Below are 21,425 nucleotides of genomic sequence, written 5' to 3' on the forward strand. Positions count from 1 at the left end.
TCATACTGATATTTAATATAACATTTACTATTCCGTCACTAAATCACCTTACAATTACAATTTAACAGTAAATAATAGAGTTAACGGTTACGTTACGCTTCTGTGAGACATGGCAAAAGTCTTGTCCCTGTCCCATGATTTCTGGCATGCCAGTGTATATATAACATGCAGCTCTGAGGATGTGTACAATCAACCAAACCAATTGTTCAAACCATATTAAAACTATTATTATTAATCTTTAATTAATCTTTATTCGTTTTGTAGTTTGGGAATAAACATGTTTTAGTTTATTAATGCTTCATAATACAGTGTATAGACAGAACTATAGTGATACTGATATAGATGGATAGATAGATAGATAGATAGATAGATAGATAGATAGATAGATAGATAGATAGATAGATAGATAGATAGATAGATAGAAATAGTGTTATAGAGAGATAGATAACAAGTAATAGAGATAATGAGAGAGGAAACAGATATAAAAAGAGAGATAAAAAGTGATAAATATGTATATTTCTCTCTCTCTCTCTCTCTCTCTATATATATATATATATATATATAGAGAGAGAGAGAGAGAGAGAGAGAGAGAGAGAGAAAGAAACAGAGGTATAGAGAAATAGCTCCAGATAATAAGATAGAGGAAAATAGAAAAAGATATATAGAAAACGAGAGAGAGTTATAGAAAGATAGATGGCGAATGTTAGAGAAAAAGAGAGTTAGAGAGAGAGAGACAGTAAAAGATAGAGAGAGAGAGAGTGATAGATAATAAAAAAGAGATTTTGATTGAGAGAGAGAAAGAGAGATACAGTGATAGAGAGACAGATAATAAGAGATATAGAGAGAGACACAGACAGAGATAGAGAGACATAAACAATGATAGATAGATAGATAGATAGATAGATAGATAGATAGATAGATAGATAGATAGATAGATAGATAGATAGATAATGAGAGAGGGATAGAGTTATAATGAGAGATACAGATATAGAAAGAACAGTGATGAGAAAGAGAGAGAGAGAGAGAGAGAGAGAGAGAGGATCAGTAACGGCGCTTGGTAAATGTGAAGGGCACAGCTGCCAGCCTTTTCACCGCTCACTGCAGCACCATCACACCGCCTGCTGATTGGCCGCCAGTGACATCACACACACAGCTCTCAGCTCCCATTGGCCATTGATGATGTCATACAGGCAACAGCTGAGACCGAGCCAATCCTCCGGATCAGCGCAGACACAACCGTCTGCAGCCCCCTCACCATCAGCCTATTAATACTACAGTACTATACTACCACTATACTACTATACTACACCCCCTTACCATCAGCCTATTAATACTACAGTACTATACTACCACTATACTACTGTACAACACTACACCCCCTCACCATCACCCTGCTAATACTACAATACTATACTAGCACTATACTACTACACTACACCCCCTTACCATCAGCCTATTAATACTACAGTACTATACTACCACTATACTACTATACTACAACACTACAGGCCCCTCACCATCACCCTGCTAACACTACAATACTATACTAGCACTATACTACTGTACTACAACACTACAGCCCCCTCGCCATCACCCTGCTAACACTACAATACTATACTAGCACTATACTACTATACTACACCCCCTCACCATCACCCTGCTAACACTACAATACTATACTAGCACTATACTACTATACTACACTCCCTCACCATCACCCTGCTAACACTACAATACTATACTACCACTATACTACACCCCCTCACCATCAGCCTATTAATACTACAGTACTATACTACCACTATACTACTATACTACACCCCCTCACCATCACCCTGCTAACACTACAATACTATACTACCACTATACTACTGTACTACAACACTACAGCCCCATCACCATCACCCTGCTAATACTACAATACTATACTAGCACTATACTACTATACTACACCCCCTTACCATCAGCCTATTAATACTACAGTACTATACTACCACTATACTACTATACTACACCCCCTTACCATCAGCCTATTAATACTACAGTACTATACTACCACTATACTACTATACTACACCCCCTTAACCTTCAGCCTATTAATACTACAGTACTATACTACCACTATACTACTGTACAACACTACACCCCCTCACCATCAGCCTATTAATACTACAGTACTATACTACCACTATACTACTGTACTACAACACTACAGCCCCCTCACCATCACCCTGCCAATACTACAGTGCTATACTACTACTATACGACTATACTACACCCCCTCACCATCACCCTGCTAACACTACAATACTATACTACCACTATAATACTGTACTACAACACTACAGCCCCCTCGCCATCACCCTGCTAACACTACAATACTATGCTACCACTATACTACTGTACTACAACACTACAGCCCCCTCGCCATCACCCTGCCAATACTACAGTACTATACTACTACTATACGACTATATTACACCCTCTCACCATCACCCTGCTAACACTACAATACTATACTACCACTATACTACTGTACTACAACACTACAGCCCCTTCGCCATCACCCTGCCAATACTACAGTACTATACTACCACTATACTACTATACTACAACACTACAGCCCCCTCACCATCACCCTGCTAATACTACAATACTATACTACCACTATATTACTGTACTACAACACTACAGCCCCCTCACCATCACCCTGCTAACACTACAGTACTATACTACTACTATACGACTATACTACACCCCCTCACCATCAACCTGCTAACACTACAATACTATACTACCACTATAATACTGTACTACAACACTACAGCCCCCTCGCCATCACCCTGCTAACACTACAATACTATGCTACCACTATACTACTGTACTACAACACTACAGCCCCCTCGCCATCACCCTGCCAATACTACAGTACTATACTACTACTATACGACTATATTACACCCTCTCACCATCACCCTGCTAACACTACAATACTATACTACCACTATACTACTGTACTACAACACTACAGCCCCTTCGCCATCACCCTGCCAATACTACAGTACTATACTACCACTATACTACTATACTACAACACTACAGCCCCCTCACCATCACCCTGCTAATACTACAATACTATACTACCACTATATTACTGTACTACAACACTACAGCCCCCTCACCATCACCCTGCTAATACTACAGTACTATACTACTACTATACGACTATACTACACCCCCTCACCATCAACCTGCTAACACTACAATACTATACTACCACTATAATACTGTACTACAACACTACAGCCCCCTCGCCATCACCCTGCTAACACTACAATACTATGCTACCACTATACTACTGTACTACAACACTACAGCCCCCTCGCCATCACCCTGCTAACACTACAATACTATGCTACCACTATACTACTGTACTACAACACTACAGCCCCCTCGCCATCACCCTGCCAATACTACAGTACTATACTACCACTATACTACTGCACCACAACACTACAGCCCCCTTGCCATCACCCTGCCAATACTACAGTACTATACTACCACTATACTACTGCACCACAACACTACAGCCCCCTCGCCATCACCCTGCTAATATTACAGTCTACAATACAATACTACTACTACTACACCACAGCGTTATATAACTATACTACAACACTACACCCCTCCCCTGCTAATACTACAATACAATACTAGTACACCACAGTCGTATTTAACAATATACTACTGTAATACAACACTACAGGCCCCTCACCATCACCCTGATAATACTACTATACAATACCACTACACCACAGTGTTAATATAACACTGTACTACATTTTATTTTCAACTTTACTACTGTACTAAAACACAATACTACAGTAGTATAACACCTTACTACTGTATTATAACACTAAATTACAGTATCTAACACTGTACTACTGTATTATAACACTATACTACAATATTATAACACTATTATACCACTATACTATTATAGCACTATACTAATGTATTAAAACATTATTTTACTGTATTATAACACTATACTACAGTAGAATACACTACACCGCAGTATTTAAACACTATACTACAATAGTATAACATTATACTACTGTATTGTAACACTATATTACAGAATAAATAATAGCACAATTAATACAATTTTTGATTTATTAATATTTTATTATTTGTCTTTGACCCGCAAAATGTAACACTTATCTGAATCAGATTCTATAAACAGAGGTTATTCACACAGCTGAGCTACACATCATAAATCCACACTAATCCACTACACTGCTGATACTGGAGCTCAGCCAATCGGATCAGGTTTCCTTCAGAGGAGCCAAGAAACCCAACACTGCCCTGAACTAAACTACCTGCACCTGCTGGAATCACCCCCGAGCACCAGCCAGGAAAACCACCGTAAACACACCTTTAACCCCTCGCACTCCTCACATTCACTAATATACACTACTATTAAACACACCTTTAACCCCTCGCACTCCTCACATCCACTATTACACACTACTATTAAACACACCTTTAACCCCTCACACTCCTCACATTCACTAATATACACTACTATTAAACACACCTTTAACCCCTCGCACTCCTCACATTCACTAATATACACTACTATTAAACACAGCTTTAACCCCTCACACTCCTCACATTCACTAATATACACTACTATTAAACACACCTTTAACCCCTCGCACTCCTCACATTCACTAATATACACTACTATTAAACACAGCTTTAACCCCTCACACTCCTCACATTCACTAATATACACTACTATTAAACACACCTTTAACCCCTCGCACTCCTCACATCCACTATTACACACTACTATTAAACACACCTTTAACCCCTCGCACTCCTCACATTCACTATTATACACTACTATTAAACACACCTTTAACCCCTCACACTCCTCACATCCACTATTACACACTACTATTAAACACACCTTTAACCCCTCGCACTCCTCACATTCACTAATATACACTACTATTAAACACACCTTTAACCCCTCGCACTCCTCACATTCACTATTATACACTACTATTAAACACTCCTTTAACCCCTCGCACTCCTCACATTCACTATTATACACTACTATTAAACACTTATTTAACCCCTCGCACTCCTCACATTCACTATTATACACTACTATTAAACACACCTTTAACCCCTCGCACTCCTCACATTCACTATTATACACTACTATTAAACACTTATTTAACCCCTCGCACTCCTCACATTCACTAATATAAACTACTATTAAACACACCTTTAACCCCTCGCACTCCTCACATTCACTAATATACACTACTATTAAACACACCTTTAACCCCTCACACTCCTCACATTCACTATTATACACTACTATTAAACACACCTTTAACCCCTCGCACTCCTCACATTCACTATTATACACTACTATTAAACACTTATTTAACCCCTCGCACTCCTCACATTCACTAATATACACTACTATTAAACACTCCTTTAACCCCTCGCACTCCTCACATTCACTAATATACACTACTATTAAACACTCCTTTAACCCCTCGCACTGCTCACATTCACTAATATACACTACTATTAAACACTCCTTTAACCCCTCGCACTCCTCACATTCACTAACATTCACTATTATTAAACACACCTTTAACCCCTCGCACTCCTCACATTCACTATTATACACTACTATTAAACACTCCTTTAATCCCTCGCACTCCTCACATTCACTATTATACACTACTATTAAACACACCTTTAACCCCTCGCACTCCTCACATTCACTATTATACACTACTATTAAACACACCTTTAACCCCTCGCACTCCTCACATTCACTAACATTCACTATTATTAAACACACCGTTAACCCCTCGCACTCCTCACATTCACTATTATACACTACTATTAAACACACCTTTAACCCCTCGCACTACTCACATTCACTATTACACACTACTATTAAACATACCTTTAACCCCTCGCACTCCTCACATTCACTAACATTCACTATTATTAAACACACCGTTAACCCCTCGCACTCCTCACATTCACTATTATACACTACTATTAAACACACCTTTAACCCCTCGCACTACTCACATTCACTATTACACACTACTATTAAACATACCTTTAACCCCTCACACTCCTCACATTCACTATTATACACTACTATTAAACACTCCTTTAACCCCTCGCACTCCTCACATTCACTATTATACACTACTATTAAACACTCATTTAACCCCTCGCACTACTCACATTCACTATTATACACTACTATTAAACACTCCTTTAACCCCTCGCACTACTCACATTCACTATTATACACTACTATTAAACATACCTTTAACCCCTCACACTCCTCACATTCACTATTATACACTACTATTAAACACTCATTTAACCCCTCGCACTACTCACATTCACTATTATACACTACTATTAAACACTCCTTTAACCCCTCACACTCCTCACATTCACTATTATACACTACTATTAAACATACCTTTAACCCCTCACACTCCTCACATTCACTATTATACACTACTATTAAACACTCCTTTAACCCCTCGCACTCCTCACATTCACTATTATACACTACTATTAAACACTCATTTAACCCCTCGCACTACTCACATTCACTATTATACACTACTATTAAACACTCCTTTAACCCCTCGCACTACTCACATTCACTATTATACACTACTATTAAACATACCTTTAACCCCTCACACTCCTCACATTCACTATTATACACTACTATTAAACACTCATTTAACCCCTCGCACTACTCACATTCACTATTATACACTACTATTAAACACTCCTTTAACCCCTCACACTCCTCACATTCACTATTATACACTACTATTAAACACTCCTTTAACCCCTCGCACTCCTCACATTCACTATTATACACTACTATTAAACACTCCTTTAACCCCTCGGACTCCTCACCTTCACTATTATACACTACTATTAAACACACCTTTAACCCCTCGCACTCCTCACATTCACTAATATACACTACTATTAAACACTCCTTTAACCCCTCGCACTCCTCACATTCACTATTATACACTAATATTAAACACACTTTAACCCTTCCTTTCTCCTCACTTTAACTATTGTTTATTAGTATTAAACACAACTTTAACCCCTCGCTCTCCTCACCATTAAAACACTGTACAAGCAAACTTTTAAGCTAACTTTAGTTCATTTTATCAGGGGGAGGAGCATAAGCAAGCTTTTTTTCTTGTTTGGGTTGAAATAAGCACACTTTATTTTTTTTCTCTGTGGGAGGAGCTTAATTAAGTCTTTATTTTTTGTTTTATTTGTATATTTTTGGTCTCACTGACCTGCAGCTGCTGTCCCAGTCCGAGTCCCTGCTGATGAGGCTGCGGAGGGACCAGCGGGAGCGGGACGGGGGCAGGAGGAGGGGCGAGAACCTGCCCCCCTGCCCGTGTACCCCGTCCGGCCCCCTCACCTCCTTCACCCTGTCCTTACGCTTCAGGACTTTGCGGGACAGGCTCCGCCCCCTGCTCCTCAACCACTGGGACGGGTTCTGGTCCTGAGGTTGTGGTTCTGGTGGGTTCTCCTGAGCGCCGGTTCTGCGCTGGCGGCTCCGGTGGGGGCGGGGGGGCCGGGGTGGGAGGGGGCTGGGGGAACGGGACCGGGACTCAGTTTCGGACGATGGCGGGAAGACGGTCAGTGTCGGGACGGGGACGGGGTTAGACATGGCGCTCTCGAGTACAGACTGATATTATTATCATCTGCAGGAAGATCCAGTTAACCCTTTAAACTCCTCCAGAAACACTAAACTGATATTAACTATTAATATTACAGATTCAGCATAAACTACTATAATTATAATATATACAGTACTATATAACTCTATACTGTATTGTATACTGAACGAGAATAACTAACATTTAATAGATCAGCAATACAATTTTATAACTAGTTTGCATATAATACACATCTGATTTCAGTATCGACTATAGACTATTTAAGACTCACTATGAATTAATAAGGGATTAATCTGTTTTGTTCAGAATTTACTGTGAATTATTCAGTAGCTTCTATGGATTGTTTAGTAACTATTGTGAATTATTAAGTATCCAGTATGAACTATTCAGTAACCACTGTGAATTGTTCAGTAGCTACTATGGAATATCTAGTAACCACTGTGAAGTATTCAGTATTCAGTAGCTGCTGTGAATTATTTAGGCTCCAGTATGAATTATTCAGTATCTGCTTTGATTTATTATATATCTAGTATACATGTTTCAGTATCTGCTATGGATTATTCAGTGTACAGTATGAATTATTCAGTAGTTGCTATCAACTATTCAGTATCCAGTGTAGAAATTTAGTATCTACTATGGATTATTCAGTATCTAGTATCAATTATTGAGTACTTAGTATGAATTATTCAGTACCCAGTATCTACTGTTAATTATTCAGTAGTTGCTATCAACTATTCAGTATCCAGTGTGAATTGTTTAGTATGTACTGTGGATTATTCAGTATTTAGTATCAATTATTGAGTACTTAGTATTAATTATTCAGTTCCCAGTTTCTACTGTGAATTATTCAGTCATTCCTTTGAGTTGTGCAGTATCCAGTGTGAATCATTTAGTATCTACTTTGGATTAATTTAGTAACCACTGTAAAGTAGTCAGTAGCTACTGTGAATGATTCAGTATCTACTATGAATTATCAAGCTTCTATCGTGGATTATGTAGTATCCGTTATGATTTTTTTGTATCTGATATGAAATATTCAGTATCCAATATGAATTATTGAGTATTTGCTATGAATTTGCAATCATTCAGTGTCTGCTAAGAATAATTTAGTATTCAGTATGAATTATTCAGTATCTGCTTTTTATTATTATGTATCTAGTATAATTTTTTCAGTATCTTCTATGATTTTTTTTGGATCCAGTATGAATTATTGAGTATCTGCTCTGAATTATTCAATATCTAGTATTAATTATTCAGTATCTAGTATTAATGATTTAGTATTTAGTATGAATTATTGAGTATCCAGTATGAATGATTGTGTATCTGTGGACTCACGTGCAGGCAGTAGGAGTTTAAAGGGTTAATCAGTGCTCAGTCAGTGGTCAGTAGTCGGTTCTGGTCTGTACCCAGCGGTGAGATGTTTACAGACAAGCTTCAGGTTTCAGAACTGATCTGACTGAACACTTCCGTAACTTCCTGCCTGTCAGCACTGCCGCAGGAAACCAGGGGGCGTGGCCTTCTCCCTCCACCAGAAACACCGCCCTTTCTTACACAACAGTGTTAATCATCAGTTTAACCCAAAAACACTGCTGAGAAAAAAACGAGCTAAAAAAAATAGTTAAAAAACAAAAACAAAAACTGAATAAAAGTCCCCAGCATCCTCCTCCACCATCCGGAGTCCAGAACCTGCTCATCCAATCAGAGCATTATCTATCAGGTCCTGAGGAGAAGAGATACGCCCATCATCTTCTCTGATCATCTCTACAGCATTTCATCAATGTTTCAGTACAGAATCGAATTTTAATGAAGAATTCCTGTTTAATTCAGAGACTGAAGCTCATTCAGAGAGAGTTTAGTGTGAAACACCTTACTGTAGAGAATATAGACAATATTAACCAATCAGGGCTTTAGTTTCCTTTCACTGGTGGTTAGGGGTGTAATAAAATATCAATAAATCATAGTATCACGATATATAGTTTGAAAATACGGTACCACTTAAAAATAAGGCTCCTTTATAACGGTTTTAGAAATAGTCTATGAGAAAGTTATTAACGGTATCAATGGTTAATAATTAGGTTGTAACTACTTTATAAACCATTAATAATAGTAACAGCACATAAGACATGCAATATATATGTATATATATTTTTTTCTGTCAGCCAGCTTTGACATATGTAATAAAATAATATAGAAAATCAATTTAGTTATTTTATATCATTTTATTTTAACATACACCACAATATGTTTATTGGATAAATGATTAATCTAGATAGTCAAAGTTATTAACAGATATGTTAATGACTGCTTATTAATTAATGGTTTATAAAGTATTTGCAACCTATTTAAAACATTAATAATATCCTTTATAAACTATTTTTAAACCCTTTATAAAGGAGCCTTACTTTAAAGTGGCACCAAATATACTGTATAGTTTTTTAGGAATGCAGTATTGTATTCAAATTATTAGATTAGATAGGAAAGATTGGTTGTCAGAAGTGGTTGATTTCATGTTGTAGTTAGACCCAAGTTTAATATCAATTTACAATAAATCCAATTGTGCATTTAAATTCAGTGTGCAATAAAATTATCCTTCTAGCTACAGTTTTAATATATATAAAAGGGTTGTAGTTACTGCGCTTGAAGTTTATTTGCACCTCGTATCCAGAGTTTAATGGAGTTTTGTGCTGAATAAATGATTCTGACTGATTCTAGGCTCGTCTGGGGGATGATAGGAACGTTTCTGCGAGATGTGCTTTGATTAAGTAATTCCCTTCCTCTCTTTTCTGAGTGAATAATTGCTGTTTGCTGTTGTTTTTCTATTTTACTCTGATAAAAACACTTATACAGTGAGGAACAGCAGCAGGAGCTCCTCAGATAAAGTGCTCAGATAAAGTTTGACTCCACATTACTCCTGTGTGTTAGCTAGTTATGCTAACTGGCTAGCGTCTTTAGTATACTTCTTTGGTGGTGCTGTTCTACATGGAGCTCCACAGTGCCTCTAGTGGTATGGCGCAAGACGAGCATTTGACTCCACATTACTCCAGCGAGTAAGCTTGTTGTGCTAACTGGCTAGCATTGTCAGTATGCTTCTTTGGTGGTGCTCTTCCACAGCGACTCTAGCGATATGGCAGTATCACATTCTTCTTTCTTTCTGAGTGAATAATTGCTGTTTGCTGTTGTTTTTCTATTTTACTCTGATAAAAATATTTATACAGTGAGGAACAGCAGCAGGAGCTCCTCAGATAAAGTGCTGTTTCTTATTACTCTCCAGGCAGGACAGAGTGTGATTACTCCATTACTCCAGTGCTTTTCATGCTAACTGGCTAGTGTTGTCAGTATGCTTCTTTGGTGGTGGTGCTGTTCTACATGGAGCTCCACAGCGCCTCTAGTGGTATGGCGGTATTTGAAAATGAATAATGTATGAGTTTAAAAAAGTTTAAGATCAGAGTATTAATGATCAATAGGTATATTTTTTTTCCTTGAAGCTCTTCTATCTCCAAAATCTATCTTCAAAATTCTGATTGGATAAGGTTATCTATATCTAGAACCAAGCGTTTCACACCAAACCTCCAAAAACTCCACTCTGAATGAAAATCTCTCTTCTGATGTAATTTTGTAATACAGGCTTTTCCTGGTATAAAATTATGATTATATTATATATATATATATATTAAAGTGTAGTTTTTAAGAGAGCACTGCGTAACACGAATCTCACTCAGTGAATCCGGCGTTCACTAGATAACACCTCACTGTGATGGAGAAATTTGTTTCATTATTGATCTCTGAGGACAGATTGATCTAAAGGAGCATCTCAAAAAATTAGAATATCATTAAAAAAAGTTACTTTATTTCAGTAACTCCAATATTATATAGATGTATTAAACACAGAGAGTAATCTATTTTAGGCGTTTATTTCAACAGTGTTTATATGAAATATAATAATGACATTTTTGTTTAGTTTTTGGTCTTATTTCATGTTTTAGCTACTTTTTACCTTTCCTTTATCCTTCTTTTTTCGTTATAATATTAATGTTTTTTAGGTTTTAGCTTATTTATATTTTACTTTTATTTTACTTTTACTTTTATATTTTATTTTTTTACTTTTTATGTGTTAAGTTAGTTTTATTTATTAATCTGTTGTTTCAATTTGATTTGTCAGTTTTTTAAACTCTGTTAACTTTTATGGAGATGCAGATTTCATTTTCCAGCAGGACTTTATGTTTGAATGAATTTGTGTTTTTTTGTTTATGTATGTTTATATAATCACACTTAGAACACACCTTAAATTTTGGGTTTTCCCCCCATTTTAAATGTTCTGTATTGTAGATTAATGCTAAACTCATTCAAACTATAAAGAAAGACATCTGGAATTATTTAGTTAAAAAAGAAAAGTGTTAAACAAACATGAATATATTTTATATTTTACATTTACTTTACATTTTCTCAGTCAGTTTTATGAGGTAGAGTCTCCTGGAATTCAGGCTTTCAGTTAACAGCTGTGCTGAACTCATCAAGAGTTAATTACTTGAATTTCTTGTCTCTTAATAAAGTGTTTGAGAGCATCAGTTAAAGTAAAGTAGTGAAGAGGTAGAGTTACAGGTATACAGTGAATAGTGAATATTTCAGTAATGTTCGAATCCAGGTTATGAGAAGCAACAACTACTCAGTCACCACAAAGACAATCAGAAACATTATGATGATGAAACTGGCTCTCATCAGGATAACGGAATGTTCTGTGATGTCACGGAATGTTGTGTGATGTCTCTTCTGATGGTCTCTCATTTGTTGTATTGTTTCATTTTAGTGTTTTTTCATTATATTAAAATGTTCTGTATTGTATTTTAATACTAAACTCATCCAAACTATTAAGAAAGACATATGGAATTATTTAGAATATGTTTTTAAGTTAACAACTACAGCTAAAAAAAATAATTTAAGAAGAAATGAGGGTCTGTCAATGTGAAAAGAAGAATTTTAAAAACTTTGAAAGTATCCTCAAGTGCAGTCACTGCAAAGACCATCAAAAACTGTTAAATAATGATGAAACTGGCACTCATCAGGATGCAGGATGCATCAGTATTTTGGTTTGTTTAACACTGTTTTTAAGTTACTACATGATTCCTTATGTGTTCCTTTATAATCTGATAGATCACTTTACTATTCATTTACTATGTAGTAAATAATATAATTGACTGGTACTGTAATTAATATTAATATTACAGTAATATAAATCAGCTATAATCTGATTTCGGCTGCTGTATGATTTTCTACAGGTTTTATCTCCACATATTATCTCATCTCACTCCAACCATCTCCTATATAAATACATCCTGCACACAGCGCCTCCTGATCAATCAGCGCCCCCAGATCAATAACTGATCTATATCTTTTTAGAGCTTATTTTTATTTTAAACTTAAAAATGATGAGTTTCTTTGATTTTACCAAATTAAAAACCTCTGGAATATAATCAAGAGGAAGATGGATGATCACAAACCATCAAACCACCAAACTGAACTGCTTGAATTTTTGCACCAGGAGTAAAGCAGCATAAAGTTATCCAAAAGCAGTGTGTAAGACTGGTGGAGGAGAACATGATGCCAAGATGCATAAAAAAAACTGTGATTTAAAACCAACCAGGGTTATTCCACCAAATATTGATTATTTCTGAACTCTTAAAACTTTATGAATATGAACTTGTTTTATTTGTAATTTGGGAGAAATGTTGTCTGTAGTTTATAGAATAAAACAACAATGTTCATTTTACTCAAACATAAACCTATAAATAGCAAAATCAGATAAACTATCTATATATATTTAAAGTGCATTGCTACAGTTTATGCTTATTATATTTGTTGCATGTAAAACTGTGCAGAAAGTTGTTCTCATAATCAGATTTATTCACGTATTTTACCTTTTATAACAACTTTAAAAGTGCTTCACATGACTGTGGGAACCCTGGAGGAGCTTCACAAATCAGTCAGGCAGAAAACTTTAAAGCGCAAAGTTCACTCAGAATAACCACTAGCTCTTCTCCTATTGGACGAGCTTTACTACAGTGTTTATACAGGTAAATCTCAGGTAGTGTTGAAGTTAAAAGTAAAAGATCCTGAACAGAAAACACATTTCTGCACATTTTACTGCACAAAACAGAAAGAAATGAGCATAATCAGCAGAAAATGAGTTGATCCTTGTTGTATATTGTGGTTATATTTCTTTCTGTTGCATGAAATTCAGTAAATGTACAGTAATTGCTCATTTTTAGAAGTTCGACAAGCAAAAAGTCATTTAAGTCTTTTACACACAATTATTAATATGAGAAATATTAATTATATTAATTATATAAATATTAACTATATAAAATTAATAATTAAATAAACTATTAAAGGATTCTACAGTAAGGACGAGTCAGACTCGTTAAAAGCACAGTTGAAATGAACTTGTTTTACTGGAAATAAACCCAAAAAAATTGGTTTCCACTGAATCATCACTGAGTGAGAGATTATGATACGAACTCTATATTAATTTTACTTAGTTTAAATTCATTATAAAATGAGAAATAAATATTTCACATCAGAGTATTAAGCATGGGAGCCCGTTCCCACCATCTAAAATGAACCAAAACAATGCAGCATATTTTTTTTCTTATTATTAAGTAAACTGCTATCTCATTATTTTGAGATACTAAGTCATTATTTTGAGATAGAAAGTGTGTTTGCTTTTGGGAAAAAAAACATTCTTTCAAAATAATGAAATAATATCTGAAAATAATGACTTAATATCTCAAAATAATGAGATAATATCTCAAAATAATGAGATAATATCTCAAAATAATTAATTACTATCTCAAAATAATTACTTACTTTCTCAATATAATGAGATAGCAGTTTACTTAAAAATAGGTGGCAGGAATGGGCTTCTATAATTAAGACATGTTGGTGCAGCGTATTAACGATATTCCACCCAATAAAAATGTTTTTTTCATTTTTGTGTCACTTTTGTGGTTTGATTCTTGTTAAAAGTTTCCTTTCTGTTTTCTAAAACGTAAGGGTTAAATTTACACAATATTTTTCTGCTTATTTATTACACTAGCAACTATTTAAAGCAGAATTACATGATAAAACCGGTCCTTTTTGCTCTTGGTCTCCCCCTACAGGTGTGGAGCACGATTCACTTTCACTCCACTACAGTAAACACAAATCACATTTTTAAAATGCCCCCTCATGGACAGCTGTACACATGCATTTCTGGGCAAGCTGAGTGGGAGGAGCATGTGGACAGCGTATCTTGCATTAATATGACTTGGGTTACGGAACAATATCCAGTTCTGGAGAAAGAAATTAATGCTTTGAGTCACCACTAAAGGACACGCTTTACACATGCATTTCTGGACAAGCTGGTAAAAAGCATATAGATGAGGCTGTACAGTAATATTACAGATTTTTTCACTAATATGACTCAGAATATAAAGAGGCCTTAATTGTCTACTTAGCGCCAAATTTTAAGAGTGTTTTTACATTGAATCCCGAATAAATGAGTCCACTTTATTATTGCTGGTTTGTTTTCACACACAAGATCACCATAGGAACACCATCCAATCTCCATCCATAGACCAAGTGCACTATTTCAATGCATCAGTCCAGGGAGTGGGCGATATGGCCCTGAAATAATATCACAATATTTTATGGTATTTTGGCAATAATGATACTCTTGGCGATATGAAATTTATTTAAATGAAAAACAAAAATTAAGAATACACTACTGCAACAATTTTTAAATTTAATTAAATTCTATTAATGCATACAATATGATATGGCACACCCCTAACTGACATATTATTATACTTTACAAAAAATACAAGAATTGTATCAGATTTGTAACAGATGTCAATAATCCAGAAGGTCATGATACTAATAATAATAATGCACTCCAAATATCTCCATATATCCAGGATTAAAGTAGAATAAATGATACTGGACAGATATAATCTGTTTCTAGTAGATATATAATGGGAAATAATGAGAACAGTGTGAATTTTTCTTTTGATAAAAACAGCAACAACAAAAAGTAGTACCCTGATGTGATAATTAGGGTGGGTGATGTGGCACGATATTGCATACGATATGGCACCACCCTAATCAATCCAATAACAGTGATTTTTATTATGATATACTGGTGAAAAGGAAAGCAATGCCATAAGTGAAAGCGTCACGTTACAAAATAAACCAATAAACCAACCATGCGACCCCACAAGCAGCACAGGGAGCAGATAGTTTCATCACATCTGAAGCAGAGCTGACCACATTAGAGTGTACTTGAAGCAAAACCCCAAGAACAACTAGTTAAGGAGAACCAGATATCAGTATTTAAAAATAGTTTTTACACGTCACCAAACAAATAGTGCTGCAACGATTAGTCGGTATAATCGGCATTAAATCGGTCGACTCCAAATGTTCACTGTAGACTAATCGTTAATTAGTATCACTACACAAATTACTACAGACAAAAACACAAAGTTATAGATGACCTGCGTCACCAAAAGTGCCCAATCACAACAGATTTCCTCACTCTTTCTGCAGCGTCCACATTAAAAACAACGCTCTAGATATTTAAAAGGCATTTAAATCCCACGATCAGCTGTTTCTATCACTTTTCACCAATAGTGAAAACTAGAAACAGGAGCCGAGAGGCAGGTTTATACTCATATACTCTCATGGGTTTATACTGGTGTATCAGTAACAGGCCGAGGCCGGGCGGAGTGTGTGTGAGTGTGTGTGTGTGTGAGTGTGTGAGTGTGAGTGTGTGTGTGTGTGTGTGTGTGTGTGTGTGTGTGTGTGTGTGTGAGTGTGTGTGTGTGTGTGTTTGATCAGTGTGAATCTGGGTATCAGTGATGTTTACTGTAGTAATCTGTACAGCACTCTTTACTGCCCGTCTATTTACCACAGGGTCATAAACCACCTGCCACTGTACCTGTCGCTGTACCTGCCACTATAATCAACACTGTACCTGCTATTGTACCTGCTATTGTACCTGCCACTGTACCTGCCGCTATAATCAACACTGTACCTGACACTGTACCTGCCACTGTACCTGTTGCTGTACCTGCCGCAATAATCAACACTGTACCTGCTATTGGACCTGACACTGTACCTGCCACTGTACCTGCCACTGTACCTGTCGCTGTACCTGCCGCTATAATCAACACTGTACCTGACACTGTACCTGTAACTGTCTCAACCACTGTACCTACCGCATTACCTACCGCTTTACCTGCTGCTGTACCAGCCACTGTAACTGCCACTGTACCTGCCATTGTACCTGCCACTGTACCTGACACTGTACCTGCTGCTGTACCCACCACTGTACCAGCCACTGTACCAGCCACTGTACCTGACACTGTACCTGCTGCTGTACCCACCACTGTACCAGCCACTGTACCTGCTGCTATACCCGCCACTGTATCTGCCGCTGTGCCTGACACTGTACCTGCTTCTGTACTAGCCACTGTACCAGCCACTGTACCTGTCGCTCTACCAGCCACTGTACCTGCTGCTGTAACTGTTACTGTACCAGTCACTGTACCTATTGCTGTCCCGCCACTCTACCCGCCACTGTACGTGCCGATGTACCAGCTACTGTACCTGCCAATGAAGCTGACAATGACTGCTGAACAATATGGCCAAAATTTACATCAAAATATAGAAACATTACAAAACTATTACAGAAGACGCTCACACATTCCAGAGGTTATTTGTAGGAGATTCTACAATACTCTAATAGATCTTAAAGAGTAACTATACTCATACTTACATATATTTTACATTACTATCTGAAATATGTTGCTCTGTAATTATTAAATATACCAGCCCTGCATAAAACACTTAAAATGAGATCCAGATACAAACAGAATTTAAATATTCATTTATTCTCCTCATGAACAGCTGTACACATGGATTTCTGGGCAAGCTGAGCAGTAAAGAAGCAGTATCTAAAGTGTGAATAATTATTATTAATTAATTATTAAAGTAAATATTATTATTATCTGGCCTGAGGACTGGCTACTTACAGTAAGTTCTGCAATATGATATGTGTATTATGTCTGTGCATTAGCATGTCCCTCATTTATTCTTATATTATATAGAGTTTTAATTACAGGTAGACACTGTCACTGATCACTGACTTTATTAATGTTTATTTGGTATTAGTATTCTAATGGTATATAAAGTTAACAGGTAGATATTCTCACTGACTTTTGACTTTATATACACTGGTTGTTTGGGTTTATATATTATAACATTAGTATATATACTAAAAAAAAAGAGAGAGTTATATTTGCAAATAGACACTTTCACTGACTGCTAATTTTATTTACACTGTTTATTTGGCTTTATTATATTGTTATATAGAGTTAATTAGAGGTAGATACTCTCCCTGACCACTGACTGTTAATAGGGGTTCAGTATTCTAATGTTATATACAGTTAATTACAGGATTCTAATGTTATATAGAGTTTTTACTACAGGTAGACACTCTCACTGACTGCTTACTGTATTTACACTGTTTATTTGGATTTATTCTAATTGTATATATAGTTTTAATTATAGATAAACACTCTCACTGACTATTGACTTTCCTTATACAGTTTATGTGGGTTTCATCTATTGTTATTCAGAGTTATATCGATTTGATTATAGGTAGACACTCTCACTCACTCTCTACTGACTACATTCTAATGGTATATAGACTTATAATTACAGGTAGACACTCTCAGTGACTACTGAGTTTATATATACTGTTTATTTGGGTTAATACATTCTAATGTTATATAAAAGTTCATTACAGGTAGACACTCTCACTGACTTTTGACTTTATATACACTGTTTATTCGGGTGTATTCTAATCATACATAGAATTAATTACAGCTAGACACTTTTACTCACTACTAACTTTGTTTATACAGTTTATTTGGGTTTATTCTAATGTTATATGGAGTTAATTACAGGCAGATACTCTTAGTCCCTACTTTTGTTTATACATTTTATGTGGCTTTATTCTATTGTTATACAGAGTTAATTACAGGTAGACACGCAGATAAGTGAGTTTAGACCCGGTAGTCCTACCTGCCGTTGGATGAATTTCCCCCATTTCGGTTCTCCGATTCGGTTCGTTTGTTGTTCACATTAAAATCCAGTTTGTCGCTGGAGCACATCAGCATCCTACAGTTCCGCTAGCTCCAAAAACCGCCCGATCTGCTCTTTACTCTACTGTTCACACCTGAATACCGACCTCCAATTAAACCGCATTAGTTCCAGATTAAATAGAAGTGGCTCTTTTGATCGGAAACCGAATTAAAGTGAATAAATAATATAAAGAAAGTAACCGGTAGTGTTGCTGAAGACCCGGTCAGCTGCTGGGGAACAGTCTCTAAACTCCCAGCAGTCTGTTCGGCTCTGTTTTTAACTATTCACACCAGATAAATTCATTATCTACTGAACAGATAATAAATAAAGACCTGATTCAATCAAATCTTTAACTTCTCTTACAGCAAATTCCTCTCTATCCGACACAGAACATATAAAGTCTCCATTAAGTCTGAGAAAACTTTAGGAAAGGGGAAAACTGAAGACTAAAACACATTTATAAACCATATGAAACCACGAGCAACAACTTTTTTATTTTTTATATTCATCAAACACTCATAAATTCACTTTATATGTGTTTTAATGTATATAAACTCAAACAAACACGCATTAACACACTTTTACACTCCCACCCGCGGCGCGCGCACCCCCGCCCGGCTACACTGCGTGGTATAACCCGCAACATGTACGCAAACAAAAAAGTAACGGATGTTTTGTTAAAGGCACCCGAGCCGACCAATAGGATCACAGAACGTGAACATGTGGGCGAGACCTACTGCGAATCCGAGAGAGGCGATTGGCTAAACAAATTCCTCTAATTTGAGTGAAAAAGAACAAGAGGAAATGTCGTGACAAAAACAAAACAAAAAAAAAAAAAAAACACTTTAACTTTCTTTTTTATTATTTAATAATAATAAAATATTATTGTTTGATGTAAATTATTCTCACTATTTTTCACTTATATCACTTATTTTTAACCAAATCATTTAAGTTTAGTTTTACAGAGAGAAAGTAATATAGTACGCAATAATATCACCAACATTTTTTAATATGGTGAACTATATGATATTACACCCTGAAATATCGTCGCGCCATATCACCACCCCTATATATAACACATCAGGGTACTACTTTTTTTTTTTTTACTGTTTTTAGCAAAAGAAAATATAAAAAAATCACACTGTTCTCATTTCCCATTATATATCTACTAGAGACAGATTATATCTGTCCAGTATCATTTATTTTACTTTAATCCTGGATATATGGAGATATTTTGAGTGCATTATTATTAGTATCATGACATTCTGAATCATTGATTTTTTCTCTTACAAATCTGATAAAATTATTTTTATTATTTTTATTATCATATTATCATATCGTATGCAATAATAGAATTTGATTTTTATTTTGTTCCAGTAGTGTATTCTTGAAATAACGTTTTTTCTGTCATATGGCCAAGAGTATAGCTATCGCAAAAATACCATGAAATATCGTGATATAATTTTAGGGCCATATCTTGCACCCCTAATGCAATGTAAGAAAACAGAAACAAAATTTCTGTAAAGTTTCAAATTTGAGATGCAACAAAGTAAATATTTTGGTCAAAACTGAAACAAAAAAAACACCTTTTTTTCTGCCACAGCATGAATCAAACTGTCTAAATGTTTATATTTTTGTCTCGCTTTTATTTTATTAAACGTCATGGTCAGTATAAATTGTCTGTTTTCACTTTCATTTATTTAATCTATACCGAATATTTGGTGCATGCCCACTTTGCTACTTTTTTATCTTAAATAATATTACAATATGTTACTTTTCTATTTAATGGTGAACGATAATGTTGCAACCAATAAATATACGTGTTGTGTTATTTTGTTTGAACTTTTTCTTAATACCTAGGGGGCTTTGCTCCATTCATATTTAAAAGTGCTCTCTTAAAAAGTAATATAATTTATACTTTTATATTAAATATATTGTTTTTGTTTAGCTCGTACTGTTAGACATATTTTTCAAGCCAGTTTTTTGTTATAATAGGTAATTAAACATATTAAAATATGGAAAATATCAAACCCTACTCACCTTCCTGCATGTCAGTGGTTGTCACTGCTCTCCAGTTGGGATCACTTTGCTTTTTTATGATGAAAACAAAAATTGCAAAATTCATACATGAGATTAAAGTGTTCGTTTACATATTTAAAGTGTAATTTAAATGATAAAACTGGGTGACGTTAAAGTTTAAAGTGTTTTTTTGGGTTTCGGCGATATTTTCCTTTCCATTTTAAATGGTGCAGCAGTTGCATTGTGGTTGCACCATTTAAGGTGGAACGGAAAATCTCCCCAAAACTCCCCAAAAATTATTTTAACAATCTGATTTTTCTGTGTAAATCTAGAACGTATATATTGAATACCCCAACTCACCTGTTAGTACTTCGCTCCGCTCGCGCGCTCTCTCCGTGCCGCTTTCTGAATCGGTTTAACGCGACTTTAACTCTTCGC

The 21,425-nt window shown here is 35.7% G+C and overlaps 1 protein-coding gene across 2 annotated transcripts in view; it reads right to left on the reverse strand.

Moving 5' to 3' along the window:
- The window catches only part of gramd1a (GRAM domain containing 1A), a 63,024-nt gene extending 41,599 nt beyond the window's left edge, over positions 1-21,425 (reverse strand). Inside the window, exons 1-3 of one of the 2 annotated variants that reach the window (XM_049468891.1) lie at positions 21,348-21,425; positions 21,009-21,057; positions 7,401-9,510 (exon numbers count right to left, since the gene is read on the reverse strand). In XM_049468891.1, coding sequence (XP_049324848.1) covers positions 7,401-7,780 — 380 coding nt within the window. In that variant the 5' untranslated portion in view covers positions 7,781-9,510; positions 21,009-21,057; positions 21,348-21,425. Of the gene's footprint in view, positions 1-7,400; positions 9,511-18,908; positions 19,350-21,008; positions 21,058-21,347 lie in introns of those variants that run through there. The other variant, XM_049468893.1, reaches the window with a different exon arrangement.

Source organism: Astyanax mexicanus, chromosome 1 (genome assembly GCF_023375975.1).
Source record: "Astyanax mexicanus isolate ESR-SI-001 chromosome 1, AstMex3_surface, whole genome shotgun sequence".
Taxonomy (NCBI): Eukaryota; Metazoa; Chordata; class Actinopteri; order Characiformes; family Acestrorhamphidae; genus Astyanax; species Astyanax mexicanus.